This window comes from Pteropus medius, unplaced genomic scaffold (genome assembly GCF_902729225.1).
Source record: "Pteropus medius unplaced genomic scaffold, Ma_sr-lr_union100, whole genome shotgun sequence".
Lineage (NCBI taxonomy): Eukaryota > Metazoa > Chordata > Mammalia > Chiroptera > Pteropodidae > Pteropus > Pteropus medius.
This window is the reverse complement of record NW_024352004.1, coordinates 306,923-331,103: the sequence shown is the minus strand read 5'-3', so window position 1 is coordinate 331,103 and position 24,181 is coordinate 306,923. Positions and strand designations below refer to the sequence as shown.

Below are 24,181 nucleotides of genomic sequence, written 5' to 3'. Positions count from 1 at the left end.
GGAGGACGCAGAGGATGGGCCGAGACCAGGCCCTCGTGCCCGCGGCAGGCTCGAGGCCCATGGAGCCCCAGCTGGGAGCAAGGCGCGCTCAGTCCCCGCCCCTCGGCCCGGGCCTTCCTCCCCGAACCCCCAGCCCGCCCCGTGCGCCCGGCTCCTTTCCCGCCGCTCTGCATCCTCTGAGACCGCCCCCTTCTGCGTCCCCCAGGTTTCCCTCGTCCTCGCTCAGTCGCGCTCCTTGTTCATCCCACAGGTTCTTTCTGAAAGCGAGCTGGAGTCTGTGCTTGGGCGCCTGGAGGGAGCAAGGGGGGAGCACAGCTAGGGAACCCGAGAGTGAGTCCGGCGTAAAGGAGGCGGTGGCTGGAGGACCGGGTACCAGTCTTATGCATCTTGGTGTCGCCGGTGCTCAGGCGCAGAGGGGCTGGTTCCTTGTTTGCGGAATGAATGAATCATTACTCTCCTTGATCCCTTCTGAAAGAGGACTTTTTGAGGTCCACGTGCTGCAGAGCATGTTGGGGGCCCTCCTGAGACAGGGTTCCCCCCTCCCGCGCTCTCGTTTCTCTACCTCCTCTGTATGCACGCTCTATTCTGAGGGGAGGCTCCCTTCGGATTGGGGCTTGGGGGTGGAGGGCAAGGAGGGAACTCGTAGGCTCAGGAGGGTACTTGTTGAAGGTGTGACAGGCAAAGGACTTGAGCGAGGCCTCTTAGAAGGTCACAGGGGAGGGGGGATGCTGTGGAGGAGAGCAGCCACTATCAGGCAGGGGGCCACTTAGCACCTCTGAGACCAGCCTGGAAAGACCACCATAGTGTGGATTCCGACCGGAAAGTTACTGTATTCCTCCAAGCCTTATTTCTGTATCAGTAAAATGAGAACATTAGTATTCATTCCTCAGGGATTTGTGCAGATTAAGGAAAATGTTATATGAAATCACCCAGCACAAGGCTTGGCACATTGTGGGTGCCCAGCAAATCTCAGTTTTCTTTTCTTCCTCTCTGAAAAAAAAGTGAGCAGAGAATCATTTGCTCCCATCTCCTCTGTCCCCAAATTGGTCACAGACAGACACAGTAGATGTGTAATCATTGTCTTTTGAATGGATATGCTTGATGGAGCTTCATCTCCACCCCTTTCTCCCAGCATTCTTAGGCAGAGCTGGGGATCTGACCAGCACAAACATGCCGGTGCTGTCCGAGGACTCCGGTGAGTGCCTCCCTGGGCTGGGCCTCCATGACCCTGAAGACAAGAGCCTGCCCAGCACCCCCAGGCTGGAAAGAAAGCAGGCTGCTGCCAGCCTGTGTTCGCGGGAGCTGCCATGCCTCCAAGCCCTGGGAATGGGAGCCGGGGGAGAGAATGTCCACAGGGCAGGGCTGAAGTGTTGTTTGAGGGTCCACTGGGGGGTCCCACAGGGCAGGAGGCACCCATTGCATTTGCTACTCTTTGTTTTCCTTACGCTCCCCTCAGGCCTGCATGAAACCCTGGCGCTGCTGACCTCTCAGCTCAGACCCGACTCCAACCACAAGGACGAGATGGGCTTCCTGAAGGATGTTTTCAGTGAAAAAAGCCTCAGTTACTTAATGAAGGTAAAGCCCCATGTCGTTTCCCCCTGGTGAGGGTTTTTAGAGGTCTTCCTAGCTATCTCCCTGCTCAAGGACGGTCTTCACTAACCCACCATACAGGACTTTCTCTCACACTGCCCCGTGGATGACCCAGTCTGCAGGCCTACAGCCTTGGGCGGGCTGTGTGGTATCCAGGCTAAACCTGGGCAGCTGGCTTGGGAGGCCCCAGCCTGAAACTGGCTGTCTTTGCAGATTCATGAGAAGCTTCGCTATTACGAGAGGCAAAGTCCAACCCCTGTTCTGCACAGCGCTGTGGCCCTTGCTGAAGACGTAAGCCCCAGCTTTTTCCTTGTGGTGTCAGCTCTCTCCCCACCCCGTGGGGCTCCTTTGTCTCACCTCATTGCTACTGTTTAGCCAGGGGACATCGGGCCTCAGGAGCCCCAAGGTGAATGAAGAGTGTCTTCTCCCCGGTTCTCCCAACAGGCAGGGGGAACTCATGAGCCTTGGACTGTGCTGGGTGACATGGTGACATGATGACGCCCACTTACTTTGTGTTCCCGAGAAAGTCTGTTTCCCCAGCTGTGAAATGAGAGTATTTGGATCTGATCAGCAGTTCCCAAACTGTTGATGACTGGCGATATGAATAGGTCAAACCAGACCTTGCGTCTGGGTTTTGGGGAGGCCCACTGGGAAGTCCTGGGGGCAAGGGACTCGCAGTGCGTCCCGCTTACTTGCTTAGGTGTCTCGTTTTTTTAAAGAAATGCTTCCTAATTTCTTGCAGACCTGTCCTCCGTGTTGCATGGTTTGGGAAAAGCTATCCTCATTGATTATTAAGTCCAACTCCTGAATAAATTCACCTAACCCCAGAAGATGGCCTCCGAGGGATGGGAGCACCTGCGGGCCCAGATCCCACACCTTTCTCCTCTGTAGAATGTGATGAGGGGTGTGTTAGGTTGCCACGCTCCCAGGCTCAACACTATACCTCTACTACTAGCTCTGTGACCTTAAACAGGTCACTCAGTCTCTCTGAGCCCCCATTTTCGTTATAAAATAGTGCTGTGGTGAAGGCACAGATAATGGAGCCAGATGACCCCAGGTTCAAGTCCTGGCTGTGCCACTTCAGCTTTGTGACCTTGGGCAAAATATTGAATCCTTTTCATTTAATTCCCATCTGTAAAATGGCAAAATAATAGTATCCACTATATCTAGTTCATTGCGAGAGTTAAGTGAGAAGGTCCACGTAAAGCAATTGACACCTAATAGGGCTTCATAAGTTAGTACCCGTTAGGATTACCCTGTAGAGCTGCTTAAGCTTTTCTGATCCTTGGTGTGATTTCCCTGGGAGCGTCAGTCCTGGGGTGGCTGAGGGTCCAATGTACCCTTAGGTGCTGTAGTAGTTGCTGGGAGGGCCCTTGGGTCTGAGGCCGCGGGAGCAGGATTTTCCACAGTGACTCCCAGCGGGCTCAAAGCACCCATAACCCTGTCTTATTCCCCTACAGGTGATGGAGGAGCTGCAGGCCGCCTCTGTACACAGCGACGAGAGGGAGCTTCTCCAGCTACTGTCCACCCCCCACCTCAGGGTAGTCACGCTGCAGTCCCTGCTCACCCACACAGCTTGTGTCTCCTGGGATGGGGGCAGGAGGGAACGCTTGGTCATGAGACAGGAAAGGAGATTTCTGAGTGAGAGATCCTCAGTGCCAGCATCTAGGGTGGTTGTCTCTGGCATGAAATCTGAGACTCCCCAGACCTGCCCAGTCAGGGCCCCCTGACTCCTGTGAGCTCTGGGCCAGCCTTTCATTTCTCTTGTTTTCCTGAAAGGCCATGCTCATGGTACATGACACAGTTGCCCAGAAGAACTTCGACCCTGTGCTCCCCCCTCTGCCTGATAATATCGACGAGGATTTTGATGAAGAATCAGTGAAGATTGTCCGCCTGGTGAAGAACAAGGAACCCCTGGTATGTGGCACCTACATCTCCTCCCCACCCACTCCTTATTCTACCCTGAAAACTGGGAAGGGACCCTGAAGTCTTCGGCGTGAGTGATGGCAGCTTTGTCATGGCTGTCACTAGTTCCTGCAACACTTTTGTGTGCAGGGCACCCCTTTCTCTGGGTGGACGCAGGCTTTCTCAGCTGTAGCCAAGCTCTTTTGGGCAGTAAATAACCTGCACAGCTGTATGGGGAAGACTTGATCATCGTGCTTTGAGCCAAAGGTTGGCAAACAACAGCCCAAGGGCCAAACCCAGCCCACTGCCAGTTTTTCTAAATAAAGTTTTACTGGTGCATGGCCATCCAGTTCATTTAGATACTGTCTGTGGCTGCCTTTACATTGCAATGGCAGAGTTCAGTAGTTGCTAAGGAGACCCTGTGGCCCACAAAGCCAATAATATTTACATTTAGCCCTTTACAGAAAAAGTTTGCCAATCCCTGCTCTGAATACTGAGGAAGCACAGGACAGCAGCCATTCTTCTCAGCTGACAGATGGTTATCATTTTGGTCCTGGTTCAGCACTGATTTACCAAGCAGAGACAGGGTTGTTTATTAGATGGAGAGAAGTAGGGGAAGTCCGCAGTGCTTGGCCTGGAGTAGTGGTCCCCAGGGACTACTGGCACCAGGGACCGGTGCTCCTATGAGAATCTAAAGCCTGATGATCTGAGGTGGAGCTGAGGCGGTGATGCTAGTGCTGGGGAACGGCTGCAAATCCAGATGAAGCTTCGCTCGCTCACCTCCTGCTGTGTGGCCTGGTTCCTAACAGGCCATGGACCAGTACTGGTCCATGGCCCAGGGGTTGGGGACCCTTACCCTAGAGAATACGAAAGCTGGCACCCTTTATTTTCAACTTTCACCAAATGACCTCAGATGAGCCACTTCTACGAGCAGACCAAGATCTCTCTTCTGCCTCTGTTTTCTTACCTTCCAAACTGGGCAGTCATCCATCGCTCGGCAAACACATTGTGCACCTTCCTGTGTACCTAGCACCCTGCTGGGTGCAGGCAGTTCAGAGATGACTAAGACTTAGTCCTTGCCCTCTTGAAGTTCACAGGAGGTAGTGAATGGGGGTTTCCTGGGAGGGGTAATGCCCATGCTGAATGCCAAAAAAAGAACAGGAGTTTGCCAGAAGGAAAAGGAAGAGGGAGGGCATTACACGCAGTAGACTGCACGAGCAAAGCCATGGTAAGGTAAACAACAGGGTATCTTCAGGGAACTCTGAGCTGCCTGTTTGGACATAGAAAGCCAAGTTTGAGATAAGGAGTGACAGAGGTGAGGCCAGATCAGTGGCAGATCATAAAGAACCTGATTGTCCATGCATAGCCGCTTAGCTTGATCCCAAAGGCAGTGGGGAGCCATTGAAAGTTTTTAGTAAGAAATGGCATGGCCAGATTTGTAGTTTAGAAAGATCACCGTGGATATCAAGTAGCCTGGAGGGTGAGGCCAAAAGCAGAAAACCAATTTGAAGGTGAGAGCTAGATATATGTTCAGAAACAAGGCTGACCTGGGCCTGTGGGAATAGGGAAGAGAAATCCAAGAAATATTTCAGGAATAAAATTAGTGTTACTTTGTGACTGCCCCAGTTTGGGTAGGAGTCTGGAGAGGCACTTAGGATAATGCCCAGATATCCAGTTGGGATGACTAAGAGGATGCTGGGGCCATGATTCAAGGGAGGGAATAAAGAGGAGCTTAGGGCCCACTGTCTTCAAGAGGCTTGTGTGATTGCATGTCGGGGTGTCTGGGCAGTGGAAGAGATATGTGACCAGAGATACAAATTTGGCAGCCGCCAGCATCTAGGAGGGGTTAACATCACACTGGGTAAAGTATACGCAGTGAGACAAGAAGAGGGTGGAGGCCAAGCCCTAGCCCTTTAATCAACATTTAAAGGCAGTTAGAGGGGGACTCAGCAAAGAAGATTTGTCATTGAGAAGAACTGGAGAGGTGTCACTAGGGCCTGAGCTAAGAGAGAATTCCAGAGGGAGGACAAGTACCAGAGTTAGACAGGAGGGAGATCAGAGGAGAGAGGACTGAGGGTGGTAGCTGGCGGTGGTAGCTGGCGGGTCATTAGTTATTGCTGGTGCATTCGAGGTTGCGGGGGTGAGTGACTTGGGGGGCAGGAAGCAGAGAGAGCAAATGCACACTGCTTCTTTAACAAGCTTTGCTCCAAAGGAACAGAGACTGGCTGCTGCCGATGGGAGTGCAGGCTTTCTAATGATGGGAAAGACTTGATAATATTTTTAGCACCAAGAGAAGGAGCCAGTCGAGAAAGGGTATTGAGAATGTAGGAGAGGGTGGGAGGGACTGATGGAGCAGCCTAGACAGGAGGGGCCCCTTCCCTGAGATGGGGGAAGGAGGAAAAGTTAGACATAGATGCTGGAAAGCTAGGTCTAAGGGTCAAGAAGCCACAGGGTGCTTAGCTGATGGCCTCTCTTTCCAGCAGTATTTATCTAATGTACTTCAGATAGATGCTATAAACAAAGTTAATAAGCGTGCCAATGTGCTTGCAGTTGCAGCCAATAATAAATGGTTAGCATTTATTGAGCACTTACTGTGTGCTTAGTGCCCTGCATGTATTATCTAATGTAATCCTTGCACAACCCCATGAGTTAAATGCTATCCCAGAGAAAACAGACTCCGAGAGGAAGGATAGTGGGCTTCCTTGCTAAGGCCTCATGCTTTTAGCAAATGGCGGAGTGGATTCACACTCAGGGCTATCCAACTCCAGAGCTTCGCTCTTCACCTGACTGCCACCCAGACTCGCCACAGTCCAGCCTGCGTGAAGCCTGAAATTGAGGGCTCGTTAGCACCTTTCTCATCCTCAACATCCTCTCTACTGTGCTTCATGGACCAAGCCCTGATCCCGAAGCTCTGGCTAGGGCATATTTGGTTCCTCTCTGCAACAGAAGGTCTGGTAAACCTGCAGTTGGTTAGAGGCAGGATGAGAATTTGCTGGCACATACTCTCCTCATTATTAAATGTCTTTGCAAGAGGCAAGGGCTATAATATGATAAAATGCTGGATTCAGCATCACAAAAAGCTTTACTCTTTACCAGCTGGGTGACCTTTAGGGTGCTTACCTTCTCTTGAGTTCCAGTCCCTCTCTCTAAAATGAAACTGTCACAGCATTATTGGGCTTTGTTTAAACTGTAAAGCGTTGTGCTATATTAATGCGAGATGTCAGCTTTATTGTACCCTCAGTATTGGAACAGTCCCCACCGATCTGCCCTCTGTGGTGGCAGAGGGAGGGAGGACCGGGGAGGCTCTGTTGAGTTCAGAGAGTCAGGGTCTAGGTTTGGAGGTGCTTCTGAGGAGCCGGCCTGCTCTGTCTCTGATGCAGGGTGCCACCATCCGGCGGGATGAACACTCAGGGGCTGTCGTGGTGGCTAGGATCATGCGAGGGGGCGCGGCAGACCGGAGTGGTGAGTAGCATCAGTGATGGCCTGGCCAAGGTGATGGCCGTTGTCCCCCAGCCTTCCCTCGTTTGGCCACAAGTCTCTTTTTCCCCTCTTATCGGGTCACTTGTTCGGGATGTGCTGGGAGTAGGGGAGCGGGGCTGGAATTCCCTTCTCCAAGCCTGGTAGAAATTTTAATTGTCTGAAAATCTCTCATGCGTGAAGTCCTTTGGGGGAAATCAGAAGGGCTCATGCATTGGCTTAGCCTGAGGACTGTGGTAGTTAAGCATACAGCATGGGCTTGGCGGGTAGCCCCTGACTGGGAGGTGGGGACCCCCTTCCTCACCTCCCAGTTGTCGCTGTAACTGAGGGGAGAATATTCATGTCCCTGGTTTGTTTAGGTGGAAGACAGGTTGCAAATCGTTGGTGTGAGGATGAATTCCTGAGTTGAGAGGCAAACCTCCTAGTGTGGGGGTGTTGCTCCCAAAGTCTGGGGGTCACTATTTTTAGGATCCCAAACCAGAGCTTCTCACGTATGCGTGAGCGCACGAACCACCCCTCCTCCAAGCATCTTGTTAAAAGGCAGATTCTTTTTTTTTTTTTCATCTCATCACAGATTATTTTTGAATTACAGAGGTAGAAATGGTAATTTTACAGTGTTACCAGTATGGTCGGGTGAGGGTCTTTTTTCAATTGCAGACCGCTGACTTCTTGTATTCTCACTTGGGGAAGGTCGAAAGGCAGATGCTGATTCAGCAGGTCTTGGGTGGGCCCCAGATTCTGCACACCTCCTGGGTGGTGCTGATGCTGGGTCCGTGTCTACTTTCAGAAGCAAATAGGTCCTAATGTTCCGAGATACCTGTCATTAAAATGGAGGCTAAGAGACAGGTGTGTTTAACACTCTCGACATCTTCCCTGGTGTCCTTAAGTGTCCTTGTGAAGATTTGAGAAGGACCTTCTTAGAGTGTTTCTGTAAACCCAGGAAAGTAAGAAATTAAAGTGAGATATTTTTAAAGAAGCAGAGGTTACAGCAGAAATAACATGGGCTTTCTACGTCCAACTAACTGTTTGAACACAGGCTCCACTATTTCTTAGCACTGTGACCTTGTGCAAGCTGCGTAATTTTTCTGGATCTCAGCTGCCAGTTGTGAACCAGGGATTTCACCGGGTGGTTGAGACTGTGTTGCCGAGCGAAGTGCCCAGCACGTGGTGGGTGCTCACTTTATCTCAGTCCCGCCCCCTGTCTTTACAACTTGGGTCTGCCCTGCAGCCGGTTCCTCGGATGGGCCCCGGCGGTGCCCAGAGCTTCGAGCTCTGGGGGCCAAGGCCCGCTTCCTGGGCTGATGGTCAGCACCTGTGTCTCCTAGGCCTGGTCCATGTTGGAGACGAGCTTCGAGAGGTGAACGGGATCGCCGTCCTGCACAAGCGGCCCGACGAGATCAGCCAGATTCTGGTCCGTGCTACACGCGCGCTGGGGGTGCTTCGGAGGCCTAAGCCAGGCGCTTCCTGGGGCCAGGGCAGATCTGGCTCAAGCTCCCTGTTTTCATGGAAAGGCCTCAGGCAAAGTGACCTTACAGTGTGCCTGGGGTGCAGGGCGGGGGACAGGAAGAGTGGAACTTGCTGTCCATCTGCCTCTCACAGACCCTCTCTTCAGCACAGCCATTCCCCTGAACCCCAGCTCCCTTTCCTAAGGACTTCAGAAGGATCCCCTCTTCCAAGGGGCTGAGGAATATGGAATAAGAGGTTGCAGCACAGGGAGGACTCGGAGCTAAGGCTTTGGGATCAGCCGGTCCTGGGTTTGAATCCTGCCTCTGCCTTGGGCCAGTCATCAATTCATTCTGAGTTTCAATTTCCTTTCCTGGAAAGTAGGGACAGGGATGATATCTCATCCAATGTGTGGTAATCATTAGGATGTAAACATCTGGAAGAGGATACAGCACTTCACATCTGTGCTGGGACGAAAACAGCCCCCAGAGTCTATTCTGGGAGTTTTAAGTCAAAACTAAAATTGTAAAGAGCCCCAGCCATAGCTTCATCCTCTTTATCTTTAGCATCCTCCCCTGGCATGATACTCTTTGCTAACTTCTGATGGTTTGGAGACAGAAATAAGATGAGATCCGAAGAGAGGAGGCCAGTTCTTTAAGACTCTGCTGCAGGGGCCCTGGTTGCAGGCAGCACCCCCACTCTTCCTCCACTGCCCGTTTCCTGGTTCTGGGCACCGACCTCCTTGTGTTGCAGGGCCTGGGGGACCACTGGATGAGATGTGCTCTCAGGGGCTGACGGCATTCTTCCTTGCGGGCCCCCACATGGGGGTGCGGGGTGTCTGTCAGGCAGAGGGAAGGGGAACTCCTGAGAAGGCAGGAGTGGCCTGTCATTGGAGAGCCCATTCTGAAAGATGGAAGCAAAAAGGGAAGTACTGACTGGGAACCAGCCCCAAGTCAGGCAGGAAGGAAGAAAAGGAAAGCAGACTAGGTTATTAAAATAACCCAAGAAAAGGAAGGGCAGCCCTTTGGGGCACTAAGGGTCAGGAGGGATGGAGAGCTGGAATTCAATGCATGCATTGTCTTCAGGTTCTCATATAAAATCTTCTGTCCCTCTGTCCCATGCAAATGCAGCTATTTGGTTTTTGACTTTTGCTTTAGTTAATTCGACTGGGTGCCATCATAGGAGGGTAGGTCACAGGGGAGGCAGTGAGTCTGACTTTCCTCTGAACATGAATTTTCAGACCTGGGAAGTAAGACGTGAACTCAAGGAGCATTAGACCCGGGAGACGATAAACCTGTGGGTCTCTCTTTTCAGGCGCAGTCCCAGGGATCCATCACCCTGAAAATCATCCCAGCCACCCAGGAGGAGGACCGTTTAAAGGAGAGCAAGGTATGGGGTGGGGGGTGCAGGGATTGGAGGTGTGGGGAGGGCTCCAGCCCAGCCTTTGAAACTGGTCCTCAGAACGCATGCTCATTAGATTGTAATTCAGTCACAAAGTGATTCATGTATTTGTACCCTGCCTCTTTCTAAACAGGGTTTGACGTAGCTTACTAATAAAAGGCCAAGCTCATTTTAATTGAAATAGAAAATTGAGGCCACGAAGAGGAGGAGAAGGTACCAAATGTGCTGACTTTGGGACCAATTAAGTAATTGCCATTTGTTTAATTCTTTTTGGAAACCAACCTTCTTTGGGCACCTCCTCTGTGCCAGGTGCTCTGCTGGATGCTGGGGACAGGGTCGACTGGAGCTTTAAGGATTCCTAGTTCAGAAGGGGACCAAACCTTTTATTGCCATGTGATAAGTGCTATGGAAAGATTTTGTACAGAGTCACAGGCACCATAGAGGGCATTGCCTTGTAGGCATGAGGAAATGAGGCTTGAGGAAGGTGAAGATGAGTAGGAGTCTTTGGTGAAGAAGAGGTGGAGAGAAGTTCAGGCAGAGGGGTCTGCGTATACAGAAGGTCAAAGTAATGGAGGAGGGTATGTTTGGGAGTCAGTGAGAAAGAGCTATGTGTTGGGGTCCAGGGGGAGTTTGTGCTGGGGAGATGGGTTAGAGCTGGGCTTGAATGCTCGTTTTTTATTTTTTGTTTTTGTTTTGTTTTTAAAGAGGGGAGTGACGCCACCATATTTGTGTTTTAGAAAGCTCCCTGGTAGCCATGTGGAGGAGGGCGGAGTGGGTGGAGACCAGAGGCAAGGACACCGGGTAGGAGGTTGTTGTAAAAGCCCAGGTGAGGGGTTGTTAAGTTAACCTGAGCTGACATGGTGGTAGAGAGGACAGAAGCAGCATTATCTGATTGCAAATGAATTTGGAGGTGAACTTCCTGGCAGCCAAGGCAGAAAGGAGAACGTAATGAATGATGTACTTTTCTTCAGTGCATGGAAGGAAGCATACCGATTTTTCAAGAGAGCTGATTTCCAGCCCCCACCTGTCAGTACTAAACACCTGAAAAAGGGGACATTCTAGTACCTGGCACACAAAAGATGTCAGTAAATATTTTGGTGAATGAGGATTAATATTAGGCAATGTCTTTGATATCAGTTTTTTTTGTTTTGTTTTGTTTTTTACGCAGCAATGAAGAATAATGTCTTTATGGCTTGTTTCTTATTTGCCTCTTCCACAGAATCCCAGGGCACACATAATAGGAACTCTTTCTTACCTGATGAAGGTCTTCCTGGGACAAGTCCCCATATGCAGCTACTGAAGGTTTTAATTTGATACAGTGAGAGAACTTGGTTTTCCCGGAAGACGAAATGGGTAGTCTGTGCCTTAGCCCATCCTTCCTAAATATTTCTTTTGAAGCCAGAGCTTGATCTGAGCTGACCATTTAAGATTATGAGTGGCTGGGATCCTGGTAACATCTGTGACCAGATGAGGGTATCTATCTTCACCATATCTGGCTAGAAAGTTATTACTGTTGACTGACTGAATCTTTTCTGGTTGGCATATAAAGGAGTATGATTTGGATTTAAGGAAGCCCTCTGGCCTTTTTTATTTTTTCTTCTGTATCTTATTAAAGTAATTGGGCCCAAATAGAAATAAATAAATCCATGCTACCAAATTGTAGACGAGAACAAAGAAGTGTGAGAAAATGCTGTGCTTCCCACCATCTTCTCTAGAGTGGGTGACTTCAGGGTAAAGGGGAGGGTTGGGAGTTGGCTACGTATTTGACAGATGAGATAGGATTGTGCTGTAAAAAATGTGGGTGTCAATTACTTACTGAAGAGTGATGGTGAATGAGTGGTTTTGTTGATATTTTTGTTCTCACCAAAACATCTAGATGACTTTTTTGACAGATGGCTACTGACTTCATTAGGGGCAGTTAGCATATCAAAAATCAGATTTGAGTTACAGATTGTGCTTGCCTTTACTTTTTGTTCCCAGGACTAATTGTTGTTTTGTGTGTGCTAAGAACAGCAGATAGGTAACTAAGGAAATGTTTAGGTTGGACAGGAAATTCAGACACAGGACCCATCTATTAATTTTCTGATTCTTGCAGGATTTCCTGACTATAATATCCAAAATGGTTAAAGAACAATAAGAAAATATGAGCAGTGTGTTTCTGATTAGCTTTCTATTCTCAAGGCTGCTTGTTCTTCCTAATTGTGAACGGTAGTTGTCATTGGTCCTTCCCTGTGGCATAGACACATCTATGCCTCCATGATGAAGGGCCACCTCACCAGAGCCCCTCCTGTGCAGGTGTTCATGCGGGCCCTCTTCCACTACAACCCTCGGGAGGACCGGGCCATCCCCTGCCAGGAGGCGGGCCTGCCCTTCCAGCGCAGGCAGATCCTGGAGGTGGTGAGCCAGGATGACCCCACGTGGTGGCAGGCCAAGCGAGTGGGGGACACCAACCTTCGCGCTGGCCTTATTCCCTCCAAGCAGTTCCAAGAAAGGTGGGTCTGGGGCGTGTTGTAAGGGGATGGCTCTGGAGCGGCCAGAGGTATAGGTACACAATAGATCCCCACATTTGTGTCACCACAGCCAGAGGGGAGCACTGTGTGTGTTGGTCTCTGAGGTAAATACCAATCGCACTTGTGTTTGTTCTTCTTGACCCATAACCAGTGGTGACAACTGTTTGAGATATAAATAAATATATGGAAATCTATGTTATTAAATTAATGTATATGTTATAATACATACTTAGTGAAAAGTTGACAAATAAAATATAAAAATACGGAAGAGGACAAGGAAAAGAAAATTACCCAAAGTCCCACTATTATCCAAACACCATAATTTATTTCCTTCCCATGCTTTTTATGTGAGTGTTGCATATAGAATATGAGGTCTTGCTTTTTTTTTTAACTTACTATTTTGACATTAGCATTTCTCATGTTATTCCCTATTCTTTATTGTGTGATTTTAGTGGCTACATCATACTTCATCAGGAACTATGCCATTCATTCATAGGCAGTATGAATGTATTTCTTATGAATGGAGCTGGGCCTGTGGTTTAACTGGAGAGTCACGCATGGTTGAAATGAACATTTTATGTAAATATGAAGGGTGTGAGGGAGGAGGAGATGGTGCTCTGTCAGGTCACAGTAAGAGGACAGGCCCTGGCCGGGTGTACAGGGCAGGCTTCTCAGGGGAACGGTCACACCTAAGTGACTTCGCTCCTTCCCTACTTTCCAGTCTCTGGTGTTTCGCTGCTATGAGGCTGTAATTATTATTTCGCGCATAGACTGTTCCTCACATTTCAAATGGTTTCCTTAGGATAGATTTCCAAAAATGTAAATTCTGGGTCAGAACGGGGGGCAGTTATGACTGCATCGCCTCCCCTGAGGTTTGTAGCCCTCTTCCATTTTCCGGGGTGTGGAATGTGGTAACGACAGACCTCAGGGTTTGTCCGTTTCAGGGGCCCTCATGCTGCGGTCCCCAGGGCAGGGGCAGCATACCCCAAGAACCTGTTAGAAATGCAGATCCCTGGGCAATGCCCCAGATGTGCTCAGTCAGAAACTCCATGGGCGGACTCTGAGCTCTGTGTTCTCGCAGGTGTTCCAGGTGGTTCTGAGGTGCTGAAGCTTGAGAACCTCTGCTCTCTTTCTTTAGGGGAGCCCCAGATCCATCTGCATCTTTGGCTTCAAGGTCTTGGGGAAAGGCTCTTTGGCTGTGTTTAAATGTAGAAATCTAGACACCTCCAAGAGCCCTGGGCATTTTTCTCAGGTCAGAGGTGAGGCCTGGGGGGCTGCCTGTCCACTGACAGCCATATTGGATAATGCGTCAGGCTGAGCTCTCTGTCGGGGGGAGAAGGGCATTAAATCAAGGTCAGTTTCACCTTCAGCCTCTCCTGGGAGTCTTTCTGCTATTTTCCAGCTTCCGTAGGGATGGGAAGGCCAGGCGAGAGTGGAGAAGGGGCGTGCTTCCTAGAGAATCAGTCATAGGGAAATTACAACCCACCGCTGACTGTGGGCTCCAGGCTGGATCCTTGTGTGTGACCATCTTAGCCTGGGCGAGCTTCTCCCAGGGCAGGAGACTCGGTTTCTTGCTCCTCATGAACCTATGAGTACCCGTGAAAGTGTCCCTGTTTACTGGAACTCAATGCGAAGCAGGAGGCTCTCAGAGGCCCAGGCTATGCCCACCTGTAGGAGCCAGGCCTCACTTTTTCTGAATTTTCTGTAAAATTCCCCTCTAACTGGTTCCCTGGACTGTCCATTCCCTGTGTCCCTACAGGCGCCTAAGCTACCGGAGAGCCGCAGGCACCCTGCCAAGCCCTCAGAGCCTCAGGAAGCCCCGCTGTGAGTAGATTGGCAGGGTTGGCACTCCGTGGAGGGGCCGGGGTTAGGACTTGGGGGCTTTGTGCCAAGAAGAAGCAGGCACTGGGCTGGAGCAGGCACCCAGGGACCTCTCTGAGCTCCCAGGCCTCTAGAGGAAGGAGGAGGTGGGGAGAGGGATGAGGAGAGAAAATGGGGGTGGGGTGAGGGAGCTACTCCCTGGAGAAGAGCTTCTGTATTTGGAGTCTATGGACACTGGGGGGCAGGTTAACACCACTCCCCAAATTGTGTGCCAACCTCTATGTGTAAGTGTGCATGTGTCTGTCTGTCTGTCTGTCTGTCTATCTGGGAGACAGTCCGCAGCATCATCATGTTCCCAAGGGATTCTCTGATCCTGTCAATTTAAGAACCTCTAATTTAGGGAGGAAATGGAGATGGCTGTGAGTGATCTTGTGCCTCTGTGTTTGGGGCCAAATTTGGCAAAAAAAATTAAAGGATACTCAGTTAAATTTGAATTTCAGATAAACACATAATTTTTTAGTGTAAGTATGCCCCAAATATTACATGGGATATACTTGTGCTACAAATGGATTCGTTGTTCTTCTGAAATTCAAATTTAACTGAGTATCCCTACATTTTCTGACAACTTTACCGTTTAGAAAATACACCCGCCCACCTTCTTGCCTCCTAATCATCACAACAGCCCTGTAAAGTAGTAGAGTCCAGCATCTCCTTTTCCAAGATGGGAAAACGGAGGCTCATGATGTCAAGGGAGTCAAGTTTTCAGAAGGCCTGTGATCGGAGACCTTGAGTTAGAGAATGGAGAGGAAGCTTTCCCACTGCAGGCACCTCAGAGTGAGCTGCTCCCCTGGCGTGGTGGCCACTGCCCACGGCCACCCTTCTAGATTTGCTTTCAGTCGGAAGGGCTGCTGAGTAAACTGGCCTTGAGGTTGCTTATGCCAGTGATGAGTGGGCTTTCTTTGGGCTGCTAATGAGATACATGCAGGAAGATTAATTAGAGCAAGTCTTGGTTTAATAATGCACCACAGCTCAGATCACATGTGTGTTGGAGGAGGGAAAGGGGACAGATGGAGGGCTCTTCAGGCACACGAGGCCATGGCTGTCTCTCAGCCGCAGGGCCTCCCGGTTCCCCTCCACTAACACTGTTCCATCTGTCTTTTGTGCTAACCGCAGATGATCAGCCTTGTGACAAAGGTAGGCTTGGTATTTGTCCCCCATGCACACGGCCAAGGCCCTTTTTCTGTGGAATGTCTGTGGCTGGAGGCGCTTGCCAACCCCCTGGCCCACCCCAGTCTGGGGTACCCGTGCCCCTTTGGCTCTTCGTACATCCCCCGCTGCTCTGCCAGCTGGACAGGCCTGTTCCCTGAGGCTGCGAAGCTGGTGGGGATGGAGCCCCTCCCTGTCTGCCTGGCACACCAGCCCCAGCCTTTCCCAGACTCTGGCTGGGTTGATTGTGACTGGGCAAGTGACAGGATGGGGGTGGGGCAGGGCGAGTGAGTCTTCCCTCCTTCATAGTGATCTAAGTCAGAGGGGCTGGGACAGGGCCTGCTGGCCCAGAAACCCTGCCAGGGCCTAGAAAGGCTACTTGGGGCCTACGCATGGAGAGCTAGGCTGAACAGAAGAACTTGTTTTTCTGGAGTGGCCAGGCCATAGCATTTCTCCTGAACGCCCTGAGAGAGCATCCCAGAGGGCTCTGTCCAGCCATCCAGGGGCCGGGTACCTCTGGGTCGGCGTGTGTGTCCAGCATGGCTCACTGTTCTTCCTCTCTGTTTGGTTCCCAGAGACTTGTGACTGTGAGGGGTACTTCAAAGGGCATCACGTGGGTAAGTAGTGGGGCTGCTTCCCCAGCACTCTCCCACCCATGCACAGCCCACTGTGGGCTCCTGGGTCAGGGAGAGACAAAAGCACAGTGATCTGAGTGCCGGCAACCTTTCAAGAGCAGTTGAGTCTGTGGGACCCACATTTCCCCACCATCTCTGTCAGCAGAGGAAGAGCTGACCTGCCCAGGCCTTGGGGATCCCCCACCCCAATATTCACCCAGCCACTGGGAGCAGTACTGGCGGGAAAGGATAACATAGACTCCTACATTAATACCAATTTTATTATTATGATCTCAACTCTACACCACCACCGTATAGTCATGGAGCCTTTTACTTACTAGTCTCCAAAGTACCTTCATTTCTTCTATTTTGGTCAGTCTTTACAAAGCCCTTAGAGATAGGCAAAGAGTTTTTTAACTTTTGATTTTGAAGTAATTTGACACTTACCGAAGAGTTGTAAGAATTGTATAGGACTCTCATATACTCCACACCCAGATTCACCAGTCGTTAACACTTTGCCATGTTTGCTTTATCATTCCCTTTTTCTATATAGTTTTTTTCTCCTGAGTCAAGTGAGAGTTAGTTGCAGACATTATGTTCCTTCACCCTTAAATACCTAAGCATGTATTCTCTAAGGACAAGGACATTCTCTTATATAACCCTGGGCAATTACCAATTCTGAGAATTTAAAGTACATACGTATAATTCTATTATCTAATATATTGTTTATATTAAAGTTTTGCCAGTTGTTCCAACAATGTCTTTTAGAGCATTTTTTCTTGATCCAGGATCCAGTCCACGCATTGTAGATTTGTATTCCCATTTCACCGATAAGGAAATTGAGCCTCAGAAAGGTGATGACTTGCCCAAGGTCAGTCATGTGCCAAGTAAAGCAGTGACCTTAAACCCTAATTTTGGATTGCCAGGTGGTCATCCTTTTTATCATATTACTGTGTGTCTCAATCATCTCCTTCCTGTAGCAGGTGGAAGTTGGGAGAGGCCAGGGGGTCTCAGTCCCACCTCCAGATCTGGCCAGGTGGAAAAAGTCTTTACTGGGAGATACTGGGACAAATGCCACGGTACCCCCTGCTCTTCCCCCAAAGCTGGTCTTCGGAGGAGCTTCCGGCTAGGCCGAAGAGAGAGAATGGGAAGCCTGCAGGAAGGAAAGATGTCCACAGTAGCCGAGTCTCTGGAGCTGCTGACCTATGAGGAGGTGACCAGGTACCAGCACCAGCCAGGCGAGCGGCCCCGCCTGGTAGTTCTGATTGGTAGGTGACCTCCCGCGTCTCCAGAGAGTGGGCTGGTTTCCTCCCTGCAGGAGTGGAGAGGGAGCTCAGCAGGGTCCCTGGTCAGCCTTCCCTTTGTTTCCCAGGGTCTCTGGGAGCCCGACTTCACGAGCTGAAGCAGAAGATGGTGGCAGAGAACCCACAGCACTTTGGTGTTGCTGTTCCACGTAAGAGGGCCCACGTGTCAGTGGTGGGGAGGTGGTGTATGTGTGTGCCTACACATGAATATTTCGTGGGGACTTGACTCCCCATATCCATCCTCATCCTTTGGGTCTGAGGGACCGCCAGGCATTGCCAGCTATAGACAGATCATGGGACCTAGGCATGATGGGAGAGACCCACTCTCCACTAGGACCCTCTGAGGCAGAAGCTAGAGGACTTACTAGGTTCCTGCCTGGGATGAGAGGTGAGTCTAGAGCACATTGCAGGCAAAGTGGCAACGTCAACTCCAACCCAACAGCAAGGGTCCCCCAGCAGCGGGGGCATTCCAGTCTCCTCTTCCAAATAGCTCTGAATCCTATGGCCCCTGCTCTGCTCGGATAAGAGAGCGGGGCAGGGAAGCCAGAGAGCCAGTGAGCGGTGTCGCTTGGGCTCTCCCATCTGGCTAGATCCGGCCCACTAGGGTGACTCCTGAGTCTAGAGGCAGCTGAGGATGTGAAATCCAGTAGCAGGGAGGTCCTGGTTCTGAATGGGATGAGGAAGAGGAGAATGAAGAATACTCCAAGCTATTCCAAGACCTCTCATGTGCGGTAACTCAGTCAGCCTTCCCAGTAACCATTGCGGGGAGGGATGATTATCATCCCATACTACGGAGGAAGACACTGAGGCTCAGAAAGGCTAAATAACTTGCCCAGTGTCGCACAGTTGGTAAGCTGTGGAGCCAAGGTTCAAACCTAGGCAGCCTGCCCCAGTCACATTCCTAACGAGGCCACACGACTGCTGCCTGTCACTTCTGCCTCTTGTTGTCCCATTTCTCTCTGGGATCCTCCCTAGGTCCCTCTGGCCTCAGAAGGATGCAGTGTGGGCACCTGGTGGCCACCAAGAGGGGATGCTGTGGTGGCAGTAATGGGACCTTTCCAGAGTGTTCTGGAAAGGGCAGCTCCAAAGCTGCTCCCCTGGGCCTCGGGGCCTGTAGCCCAGTCTGTACGTTATCAGGATTGTCTTCCAGAGCCCAACCTGAAGTGGCAGGGATAGGAGGCAGGGGGTGGCCATTCTGGCAGCACACCTGTGATGGGTCTGGTAGGTTTCAGGGGACCACGGCCTTCCAGGCTGATAGAATAGACTGAAATAGGACATGCAGAAGTTGCTCACACAGAGATCCTGTGAAACCCTCAGATCCATCCCCTGGGGGTGGGGTACCTGGATGGTCAGGACTGCTTGCTTCCAGGTATACCACACAGATAGATGACTGTCCCCCTTTTTTAGGAACTGGGGGAGTCAGGGGAAGCCTCTGAGAGGCAGTAACCTTTATACTGGGTTTTGAAGAGTAAGTAGGAGTTTTCCAGGCAGAGAAGGAAGGAAGAATCCTCTCTACTGAGAGAATAATACGTGCAAAGGGACGAAGGTGTGACCCAGCGAAGCAGTGTTAGGGATCGGGGAAGTTGGTGTGGATGATGTGGGGGAGACGAAGCTGAGTTGGAGGCTGGGTAGATCACGTGGGTCTCATATACTCATGTAAGATCTTTAGAATGTTATCAGTGGGTGAATAAAAGTTTTAAAGCAAGAGAATGACATGGTCAGAAAAGTGTCGCTAGCAACTCTGCCAGAGGTTGGCCAAAGATACCACACATAGAAGACAGCATCCCCACGGGTGGCCTCAAGGGCCAGAAAACACTGTCCTTCAAGACCCCATCTTTCCTTTTACTCTGGAAAAAGCTGTGTGCGGCTGCATGTGTGCTCCTGTTCTGTGGAGAACCTGCCTTCCCCCAGAAGTATGCCTCTCAATTCTATTATGGACATCAGTGGGAAAACACTCTGTGCTTCAAAATTGCGTGAGAGCCAGCTCTGCTGAAGCACATCCCATCCATAAAAGGACTGTCTGTCTTCATGTCTCCTTTTCTCTCAAAATGGGAAATAATTGAATAAAGAATTAAAAGCATACAGCAGGGTCATTTGTGTTTGTGCCTCCTTTGCTCTCAAAAAGCAATTAGGACTAGGGATAAAATAAAAGCTCATAACAGGGATCCCCTCAGTGATTCTTTAAAAGCCACAGCATCAGTGAGGCATTTTGTCAGGATGGTTAAGGGCATACACTTGGCATGAGACAGAGAGTTCAGACTTTGGCTGTGCTACCTGCTGGCTCTGGGTCGTTGGCACAGTGCTTCACCTCTCTGCACCTTTCAGTTCCCTCTCCTGCAAGATGGGAGGCCTCCTTTTTCCTACATCAAAGATTTGTGTGAATCAGTGATGCCCCTGGAAAGGGCACTGTGCCTGGTATATACAAATCAGCGATGAATTCTGAATGAGGGCACAGGCTCGCTACTGTACTTGCTCAGTGTGACGTGATATCTCTTTGCTCAGCTTTCATTCTTTCTTTAAAAGATACCACCAGGCCCCGAAAGAGCCATGAGAAGGAGGGGGTGGAATATCACTTCGTGTCTAAGCAAGTGTTTGAGGCCGACTTACATCACAACAAGTACGTTTGCTTGATGGGCCAGTTGGCCCTCTGTGTAACTATGTGTCTTTGCATCTGGCCAGTATTCTGCTTGACCTGGGAGGCCTGGAAAAGATGAGGGGAAGTGGGAGTGAAGTCATGGTGGGAAATCCATTCATGTTTCTAATTTAAGCAAGCTCAGGAACTAAAGCCCTTTTCCCTTTGCTGGTTCTAGGTTCCTGGAGCATGGTGAATACAAGGAAAATCTCTATGGGACTAGCCTGGATGCCATTCAGGCTGTGATGGCCAAAAACAAAGTTTGTTTGGTGGATGTGGAGCCGGACGTGAGTTCCTGGGCCAGATGGGCATTTCCTGTAAAGGGAATTTATAAAATAGGAGGGTGGGATTATATATTTTACCGAACATTTGACCTCAGGCTAAGGGATTTTTAGTCTAGAGAACTGGATATTAAAATTTTCTTGCAACTTCCTCTAAGAATCTAATGAAAGCTTTGCACCCCAAAATGTGCACTTCTATACACAAACACTGCATTAAAATTGTAGGGAGTTCATGGACCCTCTTGGTGGCCCAGAGACCCAGGATAGGAACCTCTACATGGAGTAAGTCATGCAGTAGACGGTGGCACCAACTGGCCAGTTGTGATGTGACAGAGAATTAGGTGTCAGTGCCCACGTGGAAAGCAGGCTCAGCCCTTGGCTCACCCCCTCCCTGAAACTAGTGGCTTGGGGGACCGCTGAAGGTGGTGATCAGGAGAGCAATTTGAAAGGGAAAAATGGAAGGAAACGTGACCCTGTGAGGTGCTTCAAAACATTTCCAGTTCTGCACACTCTGCCTGCTGTGTGCTCAGCAGGGGCTTAACAATCTTTTAACCTTGTCTTTGAGAAACACTTCTAAGCGTTGACTTCAATCTGGGGATTTTTTTTATTCCTCTGTAGAAACGGAGCTCTCATTTTATGATATAAGCCGTAGGCTTTATTTTATAGAAGTTTGCTTGAAACAGATTCCACAAAGTACATTATGTCTATAAAGGAAAGCTCTCACTAAGGTAGACATACTGGGAGCTGGTGGTCAAAATTAAAAGTCTAAATTTCAAAATTTTATTTGGAAAGTGATTTTGTTAATTTTTTTTTTGGCTGCAGATTGTACATATAACAGTTGAATACCAATGTTTCCTAATAGAGGCCCCTCGTTATAGATAAAATGCACTGATTAACAGGACAATTTGCATATGGAAAACCTAAAGTCTTTACAGTTGGTTTCAAGTGATTTTTTTTAGTTTATTTGCTTAGCAAACCTTTTCTTTTTTGACTCATAAAGAGGCCTGTGCAATAGCAAACATTTCATGTCAGTGTAGTCCAAATTGACGATGTGTGACTAAATACACACACATTGAATCCCGCTGGCTCATCCCTCAGGACTGGGCAGGTGGAGAAGGGCGTGAGAAGGTTAATTAGAGCTTGCAGAGTCAGAGCAAAGAGAGATGGCAACTCTTGGAGCCAGCTGAGGCTTTGGGACCTCCCTTGTCAACAAGTAGGCCTTCAGGGCCCAGCTGAGTCCAGTGTCAAAGTGGAGGGTGGGAAAATAAGCAGTTGGTCTGCCCAGTTGAAGTCCATTGTCATATGACCATATACAGGACCTTTGCCGTTGAGGTTATGTGATGAAGCACACCATTACTGAGCATTCAAAAAGTATGTTTCACAGTAAAATATTTCCAAAGTATAATATTCCTGAATTTACTTTCTCAGGCCCTGAGACAACTGAGGACCTCAGAGTTCAAACCCTATGTTATATTTGTAAAGCCTGCAATTCAGGAAAAAAGGAAGACGCCACCCATGTCCCCAGCTTGTGAGGACACAGCAGCTCCCCTTGTAAGTTCAAGGTTGATCATTTCTTTAACAAAGGCCGAACAGGGCCTCTTACAGCAACATGAGGGCACTTGTACTTTTGCATAGGGCCATCTCTTTCTGTTTTGCCTATTGGCCAGATTTAGATGATCAAGTGACCAGAAAGCTCGAGGTGGGGCAGTCAGAAGTGCCTCCCAGTTCAGACAGCGGTGGCTTTGCCCGGACTCCCCACCCACCTTCCGCTCCCTCACATATGTGTACCCTCCCAGAAAATAGGGACCAATACCTGTCAGGGACCAGATCTGAGTGTGACAAACCACACAAATCTCTTGAACTCCTAAGCCAAACCCAAGTAGTTTTTAATTGAAACCAAATTCAGGTCCGGTAAGCTAATCCAACCCAGCAACGGGCAGCACGTATAGAATCGTTCCCATGTGCCGTTCGGGTCTGTGACTCTCCTGCTAAAACTGCAGGTGATTGAACGTTCCACCTTTACAGGCCAGGAAAAGGGTTCAGGGGATTTGTGGCTCCAAGACAAATGTCACACATTTTACTCCATTAGAGATTTATTTACGTTCTTTCAAGATACAAATATTTATTAGGAAGATTAAGGTACTTAGTGGCAAAAATGTTCCTTCTATAATTTCTCAAATAGCTAAATGCTTCCAGGATGAACAGTGAGGGTCCTGGAGAAGGGGGAACTCCAGAAGCAGCAGACGGGTCTACAGGATGTGTGTATAAGGGGGTAAGGGAGGAAGGGTTGAAGATCCATGGGCAGCGCTGGGACACTGCAGAGTGCTTTTGAGTACGAGAGGAGCGCCCTGCAAGACACAATACAGAATTAGGAAGCTTCTCTCGATTTAATCTAGTTTTTTCCCTCCTGAGGGAAAGAAGTTAGCAGAAGAAATGATCTCAGCCTTCTCTTACGTCTCTGCCATCTTTGTAGCAGCATACAAAAACTGTTTCCTAGACCTTTAGAACATATCTTCTGAAACTGCAGATGTCCTCACTGAAGTAGGAATCAGGTTTTGATGGGTGACAGAGGGGAGAGAAGGGACTGTTTTGGAACGTGGGTCTCTTTGTGGGAGGACAGCTCAAAACATGGCAGCATCAAAACACTGAGCCCCTAGGAGCAGAGGAGAGATGGCAAGGACGGACTGGAGAGAGAGAGAAGGGGAGATTGGTGAATGCCAGTGACAAATTTTGTTGTGCAACTTCCAAAAACCAGTTATTTGGCTAATTGTCAGTCAACTACCTGCCTGAAATTCTATTTTTTAAAGGCATGAATGAATGAAATGAAAAGGCAAATGTACAGGTTGGGCAAAGGAGGGATCATAGACTCTTTATACTTTAGTGTTAGGTGTTAGGAAAGCAATCTGATTAGTCAGTTACCCTAAGGTAATGCGGAATTCGATAAGAGTCGTCCTAGCACTTTCCTGAATAACTTTGTCTCTTTTGCTGGTGTTTGGAAATGATTCTTTTCATTTCCTCATACCAGGAGGCTTCAGAGGGCACCAGAGTTACTTTTCTTTTTCATTTCCCCCTAGTTAATTCCAGAAATGCTCGCTTTGCTTTTATGTGGTTCTTATGTATGGTTCTTTCCTGTAATTATTTAACCGAATTATCATGCAACACAACATTGCCACTTCTTTGGAAATACCTTTGGACAGGAAGTGTGATATCGACACAGACATAGACACACAGGTATAGAATCAGCATCCGCCCCAAAGCACTTCCTTTCATGGCTTGCAGTGAACTGGTCCGCAGTAGATATTTTGTGAATGAATGACTGAACAATGTTTATGTCTACTGCCCATTAACTTTCTTGGAAGTCTGATAGAATATTGTCATGATACTCCGTTTTTATGTTCACAGTTCATTATTAATGGGCCATAGTCATTGCTTATCACTTGGAACATTGCTCAAGATGCAGGCTGTAGGTTTCTTATTTGGGGGGAGAACCGCTGTAGGTTTTCTATTTGGGGGGAGAACCATACACTTGCTCCATAACTGCCCCTTTGCAGGATGAGGAACAGCAAGAGATGGCCGCTTCCGCCGCCTTCATAGACCAGCATTACGGGCACCTGGTGGACGCTGTGCTGCTGAAGGAAGATCTCCATAGTGCACACGGCCAGCTCAGAATGCTCTTGGAGAAGCTGAACAAGGACACTCACTGGGTACCTATTAATTGGGTCAGGTAACTGTATCTTAGAATATCCAGGTTGGAGGGGACCTAGAAGACCACCCAGTCCAGCCATGTTACCATCCAAGAATTGCAAGTGTGGAGAGGGGCGGAATTTTCCATAAACTCCATCATCAAGAAGAGTATATGTGGGGAATTCCTGTTTGTTGGTTTTTGTCTGTTGATTTTCACTGAACCCCTTTGGAGCAGAAAACATGAGTCGAAAGGGGGCATATCACAAAATAACATGTGTCATTCATTAAAGTATCACAGGCAAGTTGACCCTGA

General features: G+C 49.2%; 1 protein-coding gene across 1 annotated transcript; it reads left to right on the top strand.

The window, feature by feature from the left end:
• On the top strand, positions 1–24,181 carry MPP3 (MAGUK p55 scaffold protein 3). The gene is made up of 19 exons (XM_039846629.1): positions 1–369; positions 1,133–1,195; positions 1,457–1,575; positions 1,804–1,881; positions 3,051–3,131; positions 3,370–3,507; positions 6,876–6,957; positions 8,298–8,383; positions 9,730–9,804; positions 12,112–12,308; positions 14,086–14,150; positions 15,321–15,341; positions 15,929–15,970; positions 17,071–17,235; positions 17,340–17,420; positions 19,795–19,888; positions 20,082–20,190; positions 21,613–21,735; positions 23,736–24,181. The coding sequence occupies exons 1-19, from the start codon at positions 15–17 to the stop codon at positions 23,910–23,912; spliced, it is 2,151 nt and encodes a 716-aa protein (XP_039702563.1). The 5' UTR covers positions 1–14; the 3' UTR covers positions 23,913–24,181.

Excerpts from the sequence above, each read along its gene's own strand:
- MPP3 (XM_039846629.1), top strand. The coding sequence starts at position 15 with ATGGGCCGAGACCAGGCCCTCGTGCCCGCGGCAGGCTCGAGGCCCATG. Across the intron at positions 12,309-14,085 it reads TCCAAGCAGTTCCAAGAAAG|GCGCCTAAGCTACCGGAGAG; the intron begins GTGGGTCTGGGG and ends GTGTCCCTACAG. Across the intron at positions 21,736-23,735 it reads AGGACACAGCAGCTCCCCTT|GATGAGGAACAGCAAGAGAT; the intron begins GTAAGTTCAAGG and ends GCCCCTTTGCAG.